This window comes from Mirounga leonina, unplaced genomic scaffold, assembly GCF_011800145.1.
Source record: "Mirounga leonina isolate KUSES-001 unplaced genomic scaffold, KU_Mleo_1.0 Mir_376, whole genome shotgun sequence".
Taxonomy (NCBI): Eukaryota; Metazoa; Chordata; class Mammalia; order Carnivora; family Phocidae; genus Mirounga; species Mirounga leonina.
The window spans coordinates 5,707,101-5,723,531 of NW_023270718.1; the positions used below are offsets into that span (position 1 = coordinate 5,707,101).

Here is a 16,431-nt window from a genome sequence, read left to right on the forward strand (position 1 = left end):
CCTAGCCCCAGTCGACGGAGGGGCGCGGCCCCGAGCCCCTGTGGGGCGTGGTCTCGCCCTACTTGGGCGGGAGGGGCGTGGCCCAGCTCCGCGCCCGGTGGCTCTGAGCCTGCGCGCGCCGGAGTCAGGGTTCACGGCGGCGTCGGCTGTGGCGGGAAACGCTGTTTGAAGCGGGTGAGTAAGGGGAGTAGGGCGATTGCAGGGATTCGGCCCGACAGGGAAGGAGGATGGAGGAGCTGGGCATGGAGGCCTGAGGAAGGGGGGCGAGGGGCGAGGAGGCGGGAGGGATCCCTTTGGCTCTGGGGCGCGCGGTACACGGGCAAGGGCCGGTGGTCGTGGGAGCGTGCGCCAGGTCGCGCGGGAAGGTGACTGGGTCTGGGGGGGCCCTCGACGTGCGGGGGGCGCTTGTGCCGGGCGCCTGGCCCCCGGGGCGAGCTGGGGGATGCACCCTGGAGGGTCTTTGGGGCGACGGGATCCCGGACGCATTGGAGGACTGAATTGGTGCGCATGGGGGCATGGTGTCATCCTTTATTCACTAAATATTGAGTACTCTGTGCCAGGCACTGTTCTGGAAGCAAAGGCTACAGCCCGAACAAGTCAGAGAAAGTCCTTGCTTGGGGAGAAGACAGACCGTAGACAAGCGATAAGTAATAATGATAAAGCAGTACTTTCGGTGTTTGATATATTATACGAAGTGAGATAAAACAGGGTAGACAGCCTCTTTAGCTGGAGTGATAAAAAATCGCCCCTCTGGGGAGGTGACATTTGACAGAGAAGTTGGCCGTGTAAAGAAAGGCCTGAACAGAGAGACCATCAAGTGCAAAGGCCCAGAGGCAGGAAGAAGTTTGGTGTGTTTGTAGCTGGAGCCAAGAAAACAGGTGACGTTGGAAGACATGTTGGGAACCCGATCCTTGTAGAGGTTGGTGTGGGGTTTGTCTTTTATTCTAGCTTCCCCAGGGAGCCATGAAAGGTGTTGAGCATCAGAGCAACAGGACCCGCCTGCGTTTTGAAAAATTGACAGGCTGCTGAGTGAAGATGGGATTGTAGTGGGAACAAGAGTGGAAAGAGGAAGGCCAGTTAGGAGGCAAGAGGGGATAGTAGGTGGCTCAGACTGCAGTGCTGTCAGTCTCAGGTTGTCTTTGGAGTTTGAGCCAGCAGGGTGTAAGGAAGAAGAGCTCAGATGGCTGGGATATGTGGTTTGAGCAACAGGTTGGATGGAGGAGGCTGAGGCGGAACGGGTTTGGGGTGCCACTCTGAGGTGGCAGTGAGTGGGCAGAGTGATGTCAACTTCTCAGCTTCATAGCCCCACTCGTGCCAGGAACCTGTGGTTACCTGTCTCTCCCCCTCCTTGCTGTATGTCACCACCCAAGCCTCCTGTCCCCTAGGGAGGTTCCTTACCCACTGACGGCCTTTGCAACGCTGTGTCCTTCTCATGCAATGCTCTTTCTTCTCTTCAGTCCTTCTTTCAGTCAGCTGCTCTTATGGCAGCCCCTTTGCTGGGCACTGGGAAGCCGATGATAATTCAGTTTGCTTGAGGGGAGGACAGGAGATCTCAATCCAGAGTGCTACGAACCAGTATGAGGCAGCACTAGTCTTGGGGAGGCGAGAGAAGCGGAAGGGGCTCAGGGAAGACTTGTAGAGTTGGTGATACTTGAGAGGAGTCTAAACTGACACAACTCGAAGTGGCTTGTGTTGCAGGCACTGTGCTGAGTGATGCTGGGACCCCAACTTGAGCGAGACCCTGACCCCTGTTTTTGAGGAGCTCACATTCTGAAGCAGTTCCGGGTGCAGTGGGTGCCCCCAGGGGCTGCCGCGTGTCCTGGAAGAGTTTAACTGGAGCTGAGTCTCTGTGGATGCAGAGGAGTTAAGTGGCTGGAAAAAGGGGCGATCTCATCCAGCAAACACTTCCCAAAGCCAGGCCCTGTGCTGGGCAACGTCGAGGACCCAGAGAAGCGGCAGACCCTGCCCTGTCCTGAAGGGGTTCTGTCTGGTGAGGGAGTCAGACACAGGCCCAGATGGTCCCTGGCCTGCCCCAAGGGTAGCAGGAGTCAGGGAGGCCCACGGGAGGGACAAGGCCAAAGCATGGAAAGTGTGTAGTTTCCTGGAGGGCAAGAGCGAATAGTTACTTTTGTGTGTGAGCCAGGATACGGGGGGTGAGCAAGCAGAGGAATCCATCTCCAATCTGTGTCCCCTGTTGGACAGAGAGCAGTTCACCCGTGGAGGCTGGCAGTCTGCGATGCTGGTTAACAGTGGGGCTCTGGAGCGAGCCTGCCTCTCTTTGAACCCTCCGAGCTAGCTGTGCCACCTTGGCAGGTAGCTTCACCTCTGGGCCTTGGTTCTAGTCATTGTGTTGGAGGGTTACTTTTGCTTACCTTGGAAGTTTTTGTGAAGATTCTGTGAGTTCCTTCATTCTTCATTCAGTAGATGTTAATATATAGAGCACATCCTCTGCCCCAGGCCCTCTTCAGGGTGCACGAGATATAGCAGGAAACAAGACAAAATCTTGGTCACACAGTTTTTCATTCACATTGTGGGACAGACAGTGAACAAGATAAATAAGCAGTGGTTCTCAGAATCAAGTGGCCTTGGAATCCCTGCAGGGCTTGTTACCCCAGATTACGAGACCACACCCCCAGAGGGTTTGATTCTGTGGGGTCTGACCCTGAGCATTCCAACAAGTTTCTATCTGAAGCTCAAGCTGCAGGTCCGGGACCATGCTTTGAGAACGTTAAGAACTGATACAGTGCATCCCACAGCGATAAGTGCCATCTGGAAAAAGGAAGCAGAGAAAGGGGTTGGAGAGTATCAGCATGGGGCACTGGAGATTGTCCTTTTAAACAGGACTCACTGGGGGCACCTGACTGGCTCAGTCAGTGGAGCATGCAACTCTTGATCTCAGGGTTGTGAATTCGAGCCCCACGTTGGGTGTAGAGATTATTTAAAAGTCTAAAAAAAAAAATAAATGAACAGGCCTCACAGAGAAGGTAACATTTGAGCAAAAACCTGAAGGAGGAGAGGGAGACCATGGGAACGTCTGGGGAAGAGTATTTGGTAGAGCAGAGGGAACAGTCTGTGCAAAGGTCCTGAGGTAGGACCAAGCCTGGAATGCTTAAGGAACAGAGAGGAAACAAGTGGCTGGAGCCAAATGAACAAGAGGGAGAGGGCAGGAGATAGTGTCTAAAAAGGAAGGGGGTGATTGCACAGGGTCCTGTGGGCCACCCTGCGGACATTGCTTCAGCTCTGCATGAGATGGGACCCAGGGGCAGGTTCTGACAGAGGAGGGATGGGATCATCTGACCTATTGGTACAGGATCCCTCTGGCTGCTGTGTGAAGAATACACTGATGGGGGCAGGGTGGAATGAGGGACACCCTGGGGGGAGGCCCTTCATTCATTCAACAGATGGTTCTTAAGCACCTACTGTGTACCAGACCCTGCGGCAGACTCTGGAACGCTCCCGGTGATAAAACCAACCAGATCCCTGCCCGCTCTGGGCTCGTGGCTTGTCTTCCAGCAGGGGGAGACAGACCAAAAGCAATGCACAAAAGAAAGTTGCAGAAAATCTTAGCCAGAGGGACCAGGCTGGGATCCGTGCAGGCGCTGGGAAGTGGTGAGGCTCAGGTCTCGTAGAGCCTATGAGATTTGCTGGTGGAACAAGCATGTGGTCTAAGGGGAAGAGAGAAGCTGGAGTGACTCCAAGGTTGGTGACCTGATGGGAGCTGCCTTTTGCTGAACTGGGGGAGACTGGGAGGTGCAAGGAGCAGGTTTGCAGGGAGATGAGGGGCTTGGCTTTGGAGTGCAGGATGCCTAAGCAGACATCTTCATGGTGAGCAGCTGCCTCTGTCAGGCTGGGGCCCTGGGGAGCGGTCTGGGCCAGAATCAGGAAGGGAAGCCTGGTGAGCATAGAGGTGGCAGTGAAAGCGGTGGGATTGGGAGAGATGGGATGAGAACACCGAGGGAGGGAGCGTCCCAGAAACCAGCGTCTTCGCTGGGGCGGGGGGCGGGGGCGGGGTGTGCACCCAGCATTGTTGTCTCTTTGCCAATGGAGGGTCCAGAAAGGGAGAGATCACATGTTTCCCCAGCTGCTGTCCTGTGCCTGGGCAACTGAGAGGACACACTGGGGCCTCTTTCCTTCTCATGCTACCTTGCCTGACTGTCCCTCCCACCACACGCTCCAGGTCCCTACCTGCAGCTCAGAACTCCGTGTGTCTCTCTGGCTGCTTGCGAGGCTAGAGCAGAGGCCTCCAGGCTTTTTCCTTCCTGTGAGATAAGCCTCCTGTAGACACAGTGCGCATTCAGAAGCCACAAAAGGAGAGTCTGTTCCAAGTCCTCCTCATACAAAACTCTTGTATGCACGGTCAGAGCAGCGCTACTCGTAATAGGCAAAAGGTGCAAACAGCCCCGATGTTCACTGACAGACGAAAGGATAAACACAACGTGATACAGCCACGTGGTGAGAAAGTATTCAGGCATGAAAAGGAACGAAGCACTGACCCATGATGCGTCATGGGTAGACCTTGAACACATTATCCTAAGTGGAAGAAGCCAAACACCAATGGACACGTATTCTAAGGTTCCACATCTAGGAAATGCCCAGAATGGGCAAATCCATAGCAACAGACAAAGTAGATTAGTGGTTGCTTTGGACTGGGAGAAGTGGGGTGGGGGTGATGGCCAAGTGGTGTGGGGTTTCATTTTGGGGTGATGAAAAGGTTCTAAGATTGGCCATGGTGATGGTCACATGAGCTCTGAATATACTAAAAGCCTTCGAACTATACACCTGAAACGCATGGGTCATATGGTATGTGAATTCTATCTCAATAAAACTGTCCCGTTCTGTCCCCCCTCCCCCCTCCCCCGGGAAGCCAGTGTTACCAGTTTATTATCTATTTTTCCAGAATTAGGCATTGACAACAGACATGCTTTGGGGTGCCTGGGTGGTTGAGTTGGTTAAGCATCTGCCTTTGACTCAGGTCGTGATCTTGGGGTCCTGGGATCGAGCCCCCTGTTGGGTTCCCTGCTTAGTGGGGAGTATGCTTCTCCCTCTCCCTCTGTCCCCCCCCAGAAATAAATGAAATCTTAAAAAAATGAAAAAAAAGTTTCCTGCCCCCTCCCCCCCCCCCCCCCCCCCCTTTCATGACATCGACATTTTTGAAGATTCCCGACAGGTAGTTTTGCAGCCCAGTCCTTTGGTTTGTTTCCTAATGAAAGAATCAGGGCAAACATTTTTTAGACTTTTTTTTTTAATACAAGAAGATAACAGTGTAAGTAAGTACAACATTCTACACCTCGCTTTCTCTAACTATGGGTCTTTGAGAGCCCTCCACATCAGTACATAGAGCGCTTCCTCATTCCTTTATACAGCTGCATAATATTCCATGGAACGGAGTTAATGTAATTTATTTAAACAGCCCCCCAGGGGAGGACATTTAGGTGGTTTCCAGTCTTTTGTGATCGCAAACAATGCTGCCGGAAATAACCTCGTAAATGCAGATTTTCATATGTGATAGTATATCTCTAGCATAAACCCTAGATGCAGAATTGTGGCCTTCCAGCTTTCACGTTTTCATTGAGGTGGAATTTACATACAGTGAAATGCACATGTTCTCAAGTGGACAGTTGTAGGTAAATTAAAGATTTTATTTATTTATTTGAGAGAAAGAGCATGAACGGGGTTGGGGGCGGAGGGAGAGGGAGAAGCAGACTCCCCCGTTGAGCAAGGAGCCCGACGCGGGGCTCAATCCCAGGACCCTGAGATCATGACCTGAGCTGAAGGCACACTTTTTTTTTTTTTTTTTAAGATTTTATTTTATTTCTTGACAGAGAGCGACAGCGAGAGAGGGAACACAAGCAGGGGGAGTGGGAGAGGGTGAAGCAGGCTTCCCGCCAAACGGGGAGCCCGATGCGGGGCTTGATTCCAGGACTCCCAGGACTCCGGGATCACGACCTGAGCCGAAGGCAGACGCTTAACGACTGAGCCACCCAGGCGCCCCTAGGTGCCTGAGGTTAACCATTTAGTACGTTCACAGTGTTATGCATCCACCACCTCTGTCTACTTCCAGAACGTTTCCATCCCCCCCAAAGGAAACCCCATGCCCCTGAGCAGTCATTCCCCGTTCCTCTGATGTGTACTGTGCGTCTGGCTGTTTCCATGCAGCATGTTTTCGAGATTCGTCCATCCTGCGTGTCAGTAGCTGCCTCCTGTCTAATGCTGAGGAGTATTGCAGTGGCTACCAACCCAGACATTTGCAACAACACATCCCCAGTCCAGAATTTCTCTGTGCTGTATTTGTTAAGGTCTAGGCTGAGCTGCTGTAACAGAGACCCTACAGCACAGTGGCCCAGGCAAGACACAAGTGTGTTTCTCCACACAACTGCCCTAAGGTAGGCAGCTCTGCCCCAGAAGGTTGTCGAGGGGCCTGGGTTCCTTCCGTCTTGTAGCCCTGCAGTCCCTGCAGTGTTGTCCATGTCCCCGTGGTCAAGGTCGGTCACCACCACTATATCCATGTTCCAGCCATCAAGAAGGGGGAAGAGGCTATAGAGGGAAGCTTCTTTTTCTAAGATTTTATTTATTTATTTGAGACAGAGAGAATGAGAGACAGAGAGCATGAGAGGGAGGAGGGTCAGAGGGAGAAGCAGACTCCCTGCCGAGCAGAGAGCCCGATGCGGGACTCGATCCAGGGACTCCAGGATCATGACCTGAGCCGAATGCAGTCGCTCAACCAACTGAGCCACCCAGGCGCCCCAGTAGGCCTTCTGGTTTTGTTTTGTTTTGTTTTTTTAAAGATTTTATTTATTTATTTGAGAGAGAGAATGAGAGAGAGAGAGCATGAGAGGGGGGAGGGTCAGAGGGAGAAGCAGGCTCCTTGCTGAGCAGGGAGCCCGATGTGGGACTCGATCCCGGGACTCCAGGATCATGACCTGAGCCGAAGGCAGTCGCTTAACCACCTGAGCCACCCAGGCGCCCGAGGGAAGCTTCTTTTGAAGGCTGTCCCGGAAGTTGCACACCTCACAGTCATTCTTCCCATGAGATAACGACGTGACCATCCCTAGCAGTGCACCCTGGGAAATGTAGTCTTGGGTTGTGTTTCCTGTGGCAGCCTCAAGGCAAGAGGTTGGTTGCAAGAAGGACCAAAGGGAGATTGGGTATGGGGTTGGGTGGGGGCAGTTATGGGATCCAGAGGTGTTCACTGGAACCCAGGGCAGCTGACCTGTCCCCTCCCCACCCTCCCTCCCAGCTGGGTCTGAAGTCTGCCCTAGGTTCCTGTAAATCTCTCTCTAGGCCTGGATGCCAGGAGATGTGTACTTTTTAAAAACTTCTTTCTCTTTTTAAAATAATTTTAGGGGCGCCTGGGTGGCTCAGATGGTTAAGCGTCTGCCTTCAGCTCAGGTCATGATCCCAGGGTCCTGGGATCAAGCCCCACATTGGGCTCCTGGCTCAGCAAGGAGCCTGCTTCTCCCTCTCCCTCTGCCTCTCTCCCTGCTCATGCTTTCTCTCTCTCTCTCTGTATCTCTGTGTCTCAAATGAATAAATAAAATCTTTAAAAAAAATAAAAATAATTTTAAACTATGGGAAGATCAAAAGAATAATAATACAAAGAACACCTGTATACACCCTTTACCCAGATTACGTGTTTTAACATTTCTCCCTCTGCTTTTTTTTTTTTTAAGAATTTTTATTTATTTATTTGACAGAGAGAGAGAGAGAGCACAAGCATGGGGAGCAGCAGGTAGAGGTAGAGGGAGAAGCAGACTCCCCACCGAGCAGGGAGCCCGACGTGGGGCTCGATCCCAGGACCCCGGGATCACGACCCGAGCCGAAGGCAGACACTCAACCGACTGAGCCACCCAGGCACCCCCCCTTTTTTTTTTTAAACAGGTACTTCTTTCGTTTCCTAAGTGCCATGCATTGTGATGGCACTAACTGCCCCCTCCAAGGTATCACAGAACACAGAGCAGGTTTGAAACTCCCGCTAGGTTACAGATCACAACTACTTTCAAGTGGTCTTCACAGTTAAGAAGGGCATATGTTTCAGCAGGCATGGTCTTTTTGTTTTATGATTTGCACGTGCTCAAGCTTTGTTTTTCTCCTCTCTACACATATGCCACCCAAAAACTTTTTTTCAAAATAGCTTGCATGTATCATGGCTATTTACCCTTAAACAGTTGAGGATGTATTTTCTTAGAATATTCTCTTACTGAACCAGAGTGAAGTTACCAACCTGAATGGACTTAATTTGAATACGGTCTTTTGTCAAACCTACCAGAGGTTATGTACTTCCGTGGCAACATATCTTGTCAAAACGTGCCACAAAATAATTTTTTATATGTTGCAATTAAGAAAACATATAAACAGGGGCACCTGACAGGCTTAGTCAGAAGAGCACGCAACTCTTGATCTCAGGGTCGTGCGTTCGAGCCCCACGTTGGGCATAGAGATTACTTAAATTTAAAAAGTCACATTTATAAAAATACAACAACAACAAAACATATAAATGTGTAAATTGCAGCCTCCTTTTGGTTTTTTGTTGTGTTTGCTACTTTGGATCCTGGATGGGGAAGAGTACTATAAAGGGCATTTTTTGGAAAATGGACTCTTTGTTTATGTCGTTACTGAGTTGTTGTTAAATGTCCTGGATTTGATCACACTGTGCTTGTTTAAAAGAATGTCCTGGGGGCGCCTGGGTGGCTCAGTCATTAAGCGTCTGCCTTCGGCTCAGGTCATGATCCCAGGGTCCTGGGATCGAGCCCCGCATCGGGCTCCCTGCTCGGCAGGAAGCCTGCTTCTCCCTCTCCCACTCCCCCTGCCTGTGTTCCCTCTCTCGCTGTGTCTCTCTCTCTCTGTCAAATAAATAAATAAAATCTTTAAAAAAAAAAAAAGAATGTCCTGAGTAGGGGGTGCCTTGGTGGCTCAGTCAGTTAAGCGTCTACCTTCAGCTCAGGTCATGATCTTGCGGTCCTGGGATCAAGCCCTGCATTGGGCTCCCCACTCAGCGGGGAGTCTGCTCGTCCCTCTCCCTCTGCCTCTCCCCCTGCTCGTGCACGCACTCTTTCTCTTTCTTTCTCTCAAATAAATAAAATTTTTAAAAAGAGAGCATGTCCTTGGGGTGCCTGGCTGTCTCAGTTGGTAGAGCACGTGACCCTTGATCTCAGGGTTGTGAGTTCAAGCCCCACGTTGGGTGTGGAACGTACTTAAAAAAAGGAAGAGAGAGAGAATGTCCTTGTCCTTCAGCAATACATGCTAAAGTATGCAGAGGTCAAGGGGCATGGTATCTATCTGACAGGCAACTAGCTCAAATGGCTTGGGAAAATAACGTAATGACGTGTGCATACTACATACAGGGGCTGATGAAACCAGTGTGGCAACAAATTGATACTCGGGGAATCTGGGTGAAGCGTATGCAGTTCTGCAAATTTGAAATGATTTCAAAAGAGAAAGGGCTTCTTGTTTTTTGTTTTGAAGGGAGATGGGAAGCCTCTGAAGTGTTTTGGGCTGGGAAGGGACCAGATCAGATTTGTGTTTCAGGCCTGGGCAGGTGGGGAGACAGGTGGGCGACGGCATCAGAGACAGAGGTTTATGGGAAAGAAAGGGATGTGCTAAGGACCAAGTCTGTGGTGGGTGGAGGGCAAGCAGCCAGGTAAAGGGATGTGGAAGGTTTGAGTGTGTGAGGAAAGGGTTAAACTGAGGTGGGGAGTGGGCTGTAATTATAGTAACCAATAATTATTTGGCATGGCGACTGTGCCAGCACCCTGTGAGCCTGTGGGTAGAGAGTCGTGCGACTCCTGGGAATTAAAAGGCTCATGGTCATGGTGGGTCCATGGGGGGCCAGGAAGAAGACAGGAACCCTCCCCCAGCCCTGACTAGCCCAGCGGGATGGATGGCAAGCGGCGGCCAGGCCCAGGGCCTGGGGTGCCCCCGAAGCGCGCCCGTGGGGGCCTCTGGGATGAGGATGAGCCATGTCAGCCATCCCAGTTCGAGGAGGAGCTAGCGCTGATGGAGGAGATGGAGGCAGAACACAGGCTGCAGGAACAGGAGGAGGAGCTGCTGCAGCCGGGCCTGGACGGAGCAGTGGATGGTGAGGCCTGAACCCCCTGCACCCCCACACCCATCCTGCCTGGGAACCACGTCAGCCACAGAGCTCACCTGTAACCTCTGGCCTCTGGCCCACACTGAGCCCCCACAGAGTGCTGACCTCTGACCCTGTGCCAGTATGCCACCTTTGTTGCCTGCAGCTCCTGCTCTGACCTTGACCCCCTAATCTCTCCTGAGTTACCTGCCGGATCCAGAGCACCACGTCCACCTGACTTTCCTTTCGCACATCAGATGCCACCTGAGAGGTCATGGGCTGGGCTGGGTGGACCACGACTCCATGTAGCCTGCTTGTCTCCCCTTCCCCCCAACCCAGGGCAGTTCTCCCCAACGGCCATAGATGCCCGCTGGCTGCGGCCCCCCCCGCCCCCCCTGGACCCCCGGACGGAGCCCCTCATCTTCCAGCAGTTGGAAATCGACCATTACGTGGGTGAGCTTGGTGGACAGAGGCCTGGTGGGGGGGAGGAGGGGCCCTGGGCTTTGAGGGAGGAGATGGACACAGACAGTGCCCACGCAGGTGGCCAGGGCTGTGGGTGCCCAGAGGGGCAGCAAGAGGGGAAGGGGGCATGGTGTCCCGCAGGGCTTTTTGGAGGTGGGGAGTGTCTCCCAATTGAGGCCTGAAGGTAAGAGCTGGCTCCTTGCTGAGGGGACACGCGTGTGGTTTGACGTCCATCCGTCCATCTGTCCATCCAGTGTCAGGAACACAGCATCTGCATTGAGCTGGGCCCTGTTTCAGTCAGACCAGGTCCCCGCTCTTCGAGGCTCACCTTCTGAAAGGATAGGCAAAATAAAAAAGGAAATGGAACCTCAGGTGGCGATGAGGGTTATGGAAGGACCTAAGGTAGGGCAGAGGTGCCAGACTGCGCATCTCGGAGGTCTGAGGAGGCCTCTCTGAGGAGGCACCAAGGAGCCATGGGGCGGTCTGGAAGAGGGATTCCGGACCGAGGGTCTTGAGGGAGAGTTCTGGAATGTTCAAGGAACAGCCAGGAGCCCAGGGTGGCGGGAGCAGGGGGCGAAGACGCGGGTAGGGGCGGCCCGTGTGACCCTGTCTGCCCAGGCAAGGACCTGGGGGCTCCATTCTGCACGGGCTGGAAAGCCTTTGGCTGGAGAGACCCATGCCGACTCGCAGGTTAGAAGGCTGCCCTCTAAGAGAGTGAAGAGACGAGCTACAGGCAGGGAGGAAACGTTCACAGTCCACATATCTGACACAAAACCAGTACCACGAATATGTGAAGAACGTTCAGATCTCAATAGTCAGAAAACAGTCCAGTCTGGGAGGGGCCAGAACACTTGAACAGTTCACTCGAGGATGCACAGTGGCAAACCAGCCCTGGAGGTGACGCTCCGTGTCACTGGCTGTCGGGACGATGCACACGGCAGCCACGGTGAGACACGCTCCTAGCAGAAGAGCTAAGGCGCATGTGCACCGAGGACACCAGGTGCTGATGAGGATGCAGGGCGACTGGAACACTTGCTTGTGCCCTCCCGGCCGGAAGGCGGTGGGTGGCAGCCCCTCTGGGAAACAGCCTGGAAGTTTCTTGGAGTTCAGCCTACCCTTCCCACCACGCCCCCCAGCTTTATTGAGATACAAGACTTAAATCTACTCTTTTTTAGGACCAGGCAGTCCCGCCCCCTAGATATTTCCCCTAGGGTTCCTCTGACGGGAGCCAGCAGACCGCGTAGTTCCATTTCTATGGACAGTCTCAAAAGGACAGAAGTAAATGGCCGAGAGCAGACGGACCACCAGTGCCCGGGCTTGTGGTGGGAGGGGGTGTAGTGACAAAAGCACGTCTCGGGAGCTGTTTGGAGTGACAGACCTGTCTTGCGCCCCGATTTTGGTGGTGGTCACACGAGTCTATGTGTGTTAAAGCTCATAACACTGGACACGCAAAGTCGGTGTTATTTTCTAAAAGAAAATATTTTTTGCAAAAAAAGGCAGGGGGCTCCCTCTGGCCCTACAGTGGCAAACGGACTCTAGGGGGACAAAGATGGAAACGGAGGCCAGCGGGGAGGCGGTCAAGGCGGAGTGAACAGCAGGCAGATGCCCCCCAAACTGCAGGAACTAGGGGGCTGTGTTCCCAGCCCAGGAGGAGCCTGGGGAGGCAAGCCTTTAAGGAGCCTGAAGGGGTCGCCCCTGTGTTATCCCGTGACCCCCCAGGCCCAGCACAGCCCCCGCCTGGAGCACCCCAGCGGTCGTGCGGCCCCGTGCCCGTGCTCCGTGCCTTTGGAGTTACCGACGAGGGCGTGTCGGTCTGCTGCCACATCCACGGCTTTGCGCCCTACTTCTATACCCCAGCGCCCCCTGGTGAGTGGCCCTGACCCTCGAGACCTGCTCTCGCCCCCGCCGCCCCCGCCCCCCGTGCTTCTGACCAGCTCGCCCACACCAGGTTTTGGGCCCGAGCACCTGGGTGACCTGCAGCGGGAGCTGAATGCGGCCATCAGCAGGGACCAGCGCGGAGGGAAGGAGCTCACGGGGCCGGCGGTGCTGTCTGTGGAGCTGTGCTCCCGGGAGAGTGAGTGCCGCCCTGGGGGCCAGGCGGGTAGGGGTCCCCCCGGGCCGGTTGCCAGCCTCCTCTGTCCACAGGCATGTTCGGGTACCAAGGGCACGGCCCTTCCCCGTTTCTGCGCATCACCCTGGCACTGCCGCGCCTCATGGCCCCCGCCCGCCGCCTCCTGGAGCAGGGCATCCGTGTGGCAGGCCTGGGCACCCCCAGCTTCGCGCCCTATGAGGCCAACGTCGATTTTGAGATCCGGTACAGCCCCTGCCTCTCTTCAGCCTCCACCCCCACCACCCCCGGCCAGCTTCCACCTACTGATCCTCGTCTCCCTCCAGGTTCATGGTGGACACAGACATCGTCGGCTGCAACTGGTTGGAACTCCCAGCAGAGAAATACGTCCTGAGGCTGGAGGGGAAGGTACGGGGCTCCCCAGGGGCGAAGGGGGGGAGCACAGAGCCGGGACCCCGCAGCCACTGACAGGCCCCATCCCTACAGGCCACGCTGTGTCAGCTGGAGGCGGACGTGCTGTGGTCTGACGTAGTCAGTCACCCGCCGGAAGGGCAGTGGCAGCGAATCGCACCCCTGCGCGTGCTCAGCTTTGACATCGAGTGTGCTGGCCGCAAAGGTCTGTCTCCGGGGCCAGGAGCTCCTCCTGCCCTCCCTTTAGATATTGGTGACATGCCGATCTTGCCCCAGCAGTCCCCATACTTCTTGAGCTCACTCTCGGGAAGAAGGGAGTGAACATGCAAATGGATAGGTCATCGTAAGATTCTCCATCGAAGGAGGATGGTGGTGGACAGTGACAGGGCAGCTCAGACAGGTGGGCAGGGAAGGCCTCCGGGGTGATGAGGCAAGCCTAGTGAAGAGGGATGGGCAGCCTCCCCCAACACACACACACACATACACACACACACACCCCTCTGCAGAGAATAGCAAGCACAAAGGCCCTGGGGCAGGGCCATCCCAGTCTGTGAGGGACAGGGAGAGGGCCAGAAGATGATGGCATAAGGGAACCAGGGTGGGTTGTGCGGGGTCTGCAGGCAGTGGGGGTAGAGAGGAGTAGACAGGCTGGGGAGATTTGGAGGTGCAGCCGCCCTGATGTGTCATGAAGGAAAAGGAGGAGTCTGGTCCCCTGCATCCATCCCCCTTCTTCTTCCCTGTGCAGGCATCTTCCCTGAACCCGAGCGGGACCCTGTGATCCAGATCTGCTCACTGGGCCTGCGCTGGGGTGAGCCGGAGCCCTTCCTGCGCCTGGCGCTCACTCTACGGCCCTGCGCCCCTATCCTGGGCGCCAAAGTGCAGAGCTACGAGCGGGAGGAGGAACTGCTCCAGGTGGCCCTTGTTTCATTTCCCCTCATTTCCTCAGAACCCCCCACCCAGCCTCCACATCCCAGGCCCAAGGCCTCTGGACGCTGAGACACCCAGTCCACGGGTTCAGATCCCTTTGCTTTGCAGGGGTGAACATTTCCCCTCTGAGCTCCGTGTTATTTTCAGGAGCACCTGCTCAGTCTTTCTACAATGGGCAGAAGGGCTCTAGGGTTGCTCTGGGGGGCTTCTGGAATGTTCCAGGAGTGGGGAGGACCCACGCCAGGGGGACGATCAGGATGACAAACCAGGGTGACCTGATGTGCTCCCACCCCAGGCATGGTCAACCTTCATTCGCACCATGGACCCTGATGTGATCACCGGCTACAACATTCAGAACTTTGACCTTCCGTACCTCATCTCCCGGGCCCAGACTCTCAAGGTAGGGCAGGCAGGTGGGGGAGGCTTGCCTTCAGAAGCCCCACTGGGGGCTCAAGGGGTGGGCGGCCACCCTGCTCCTCCTCGCTGCCTTCTCCCTTGTGGCTCTGTCCCCCGCGGTGGTCTGTCTTGCTATGGACCTGCAGCCTACCGCCCCCCAGTGGCTCCAGGGACATTGCTGAAAACAGCCCTGGCCCCATCCCTGCCCTGCTCAAAGTCCAGAAGGTTATCATGGTTTTTGCCGAGGCAAGGAGGGCACTCATGGTTAAGTAAGGAAAGGCTTGTGTGTCTGAGGGGCAGACTGAAGCGTGCACAGGTATAGCGTCTTATCTTCTGGACTTTAAAATACGTCAGTAAAAAAATAAGGGAAAGGGGGGGTTCCTCGAAGCGTGTGGCAATGCCTTGAGGCTTGTTGAATCCGGGGGTGACTGTGTGGGGTGCGTTCGCTTGCTAGGGCTGCCAGAACCCAGGACTGCGGACTTGTGTCATCTCAAGCCCAAGATCAGAGCCTCCCAGGGCTGATTCCTTCTGAGGCCTCTCCTAGCTTCTGGTTGTCTCAGACATTCCTGGGGTGTGGAAGGCCATCTCCCTAATTCTTCAGCCTGTCTTCCTTCTATGAGTGTCTCTGCTCAAATCTCCCCTTTTTCTTTTTTTTCCCCCCTTTTTCTAAGGATGCGGTTGTAGGGGATCAGGGCCCACGCTGGTGACCTCGTCTTAGCTCGATCACCTGTAAAGACCCTATTTCTGAATGAGGTTACATTCTGAAGCGTTGGCAAGTTAGGCCTTCAACATATTTGGTGGGGGCGAGGAGACAATTCCGCTCATAGTGGGGGTTATATTATATTATTCGTTCCTCTTCCTTATGTTTGGCCTGTTTTGTAATGAAAAATAAAAATCACGTTTGGGGAGCCTGGCTGGCTCAGTCACTAGAGCATACGGCTCTTGATCTCAGGGTCGTGGGCATGGAACCTACTTAAATAAAATTGAATGCTATTAAAAAAAAAAGTCACGTTTATGACCCCCAACAGCGCCAGGAAGAAGTCCATCCCTGTCCGTCAGGCATTTATACACAGGGCACTGCTCCTCTCCCCTCTGTCCCCTGACCTGCTATTCCATCGGCTCAGGCCTCTCCTCTCTACCCTGGCCCTCCCGCCTTCCCTCCCGGTACCACTCTCTCCTGACCTCAGACCTAGCTGTCCCTGCTGCCCTCTGCTGTGCTCCCACCCAGCTCTCCCCCAGGCCCCCCAGCCCATGCACACACCACCTTCCCACTGAGTTCAGATCGTCCCCAGCTCTGCTCCTCCAGCTGCCCATCTGAGGGCGGCTCCCCAGCCACTGGGCTCCATCCTTAGCCTCTCAGCCCCGTGGCCATCAGGCCTCTGACTCTCCCCGTCCTGGCCTCCTGTCTCTCACCTCCAGGCCACGCCTCCCCGGCCCCAGAGGCTTTTTCTGCATCAGAACTGCCCCTGCTTCCGGCCACCCAGCCCTGGGCTCCCTGCAGGAAGAGCGCGGCATCCCGGGTGGCGTCGTGGCCCGTCTGGTCTCCATGCCTCTGGCGTGGCCCTGGGGGGGGCGGGTCCCCAGATCTGGCTGCTCCCCACCGCAGCTCCGCCCTGCCCGCCGGCTTTGCCTCCAGGTGCATACATTCCCCTTCCTGGGCCGCGTGTCTGGCCTCCGCTCCAACATCCGGGACTCGTCCTTCCAGTCCAAGCAGACGGGCCGCCGGGACAGCAAGGTGGTCAGCATGGTGGGCCGCGTGCAGATGGACATGCTGCAGGTACGCGGGCCGGGCCGGGCGGGTGCCCGCCTCACGGGACTGCCGCCGGGGCCCCGGGCCCACCCTGCGCCCCCTGCCGCAGGTGCTGCTGCGGGAGTACAAGCTCCGCTCCTACACGCTCAACGCCGTGAGCTTCCACTTCCTGGGCGAGCAGAAAGAGGACGTGCAGCACAGCATCATCACCGACCTGCAGGTGCCTGGCTGCCGCCTGTGGCCTCTGACCCCTCCTTCCACCTGCTCTGACCTCAGCCTCCCGCCTTCCCGACCGGGGGCTTCAGCCTCCCAGCTCTTCTCCCGACTTTGACCTTGACCTCTTGCTTTTGA

General features: G+C 55.2%; 1 protein-coding gene across 2 annotated transcripts in view; it reads left to right on the forward strand.

Moving 5' to 3' along the window:
• POLD1 (DNA polymerase delta 1, catalytic subunit) overlaps window positions 1-16,431 on the forward strand; it is a 25,296-nt gene continuing 8,865 nt past the window's right edge. The window contains exons 1-12 of one of the 2 annotated variants that reach the window (XM_034986977.1): window positions 1-174; window positions 9,830-10,075; window positions 10,406-10,519; window positions 12,248-12,394; window positions 12,477-12,602; window positions 12,674-12,842; window positions 12,923-13,004; window positions 13,083-13,212; window positions 13,753-13,919; window positions 14,230-14,334; window positions 15,967-16,107; window positions 16,190-16,300. In XM_034986977.1, the coding sequence (XP_034842868.1) occupies window positions 9,874-10,075; window positions 10,406-10,519; window positions 12,248-12,394; window positions 12,477-12,602; window positions 12,674-12,842; window positions 12,923-13,004; window positions 13,083-13,212; window positions 13,753-13,919; window positions 14,230-14,334; window positions 15,967-16,107; window positions 16,190-16,300 (1,494 nt within the window). In that variant the 5' untranslated portion in view covers window positions 1-174; window positions 9,830-9,873. The remainder of the gene's footprint in view (window positions 175-9,829; window positions 10,076-10,405; window positions 10,520-12,247; window positions 12,395-12,476; window positions 12,603-12,673; window positions 12,843-12,922; window positions 13,005-13,082; window positions 13,213-13,752; window positions 13,920-14,229; window positions 14,335-15,966; window positions 16,108-16,189; window positions 16,301-16,431) is intronic. The other variant, XM_034986976.1, reaches the window with a different exon arrangement.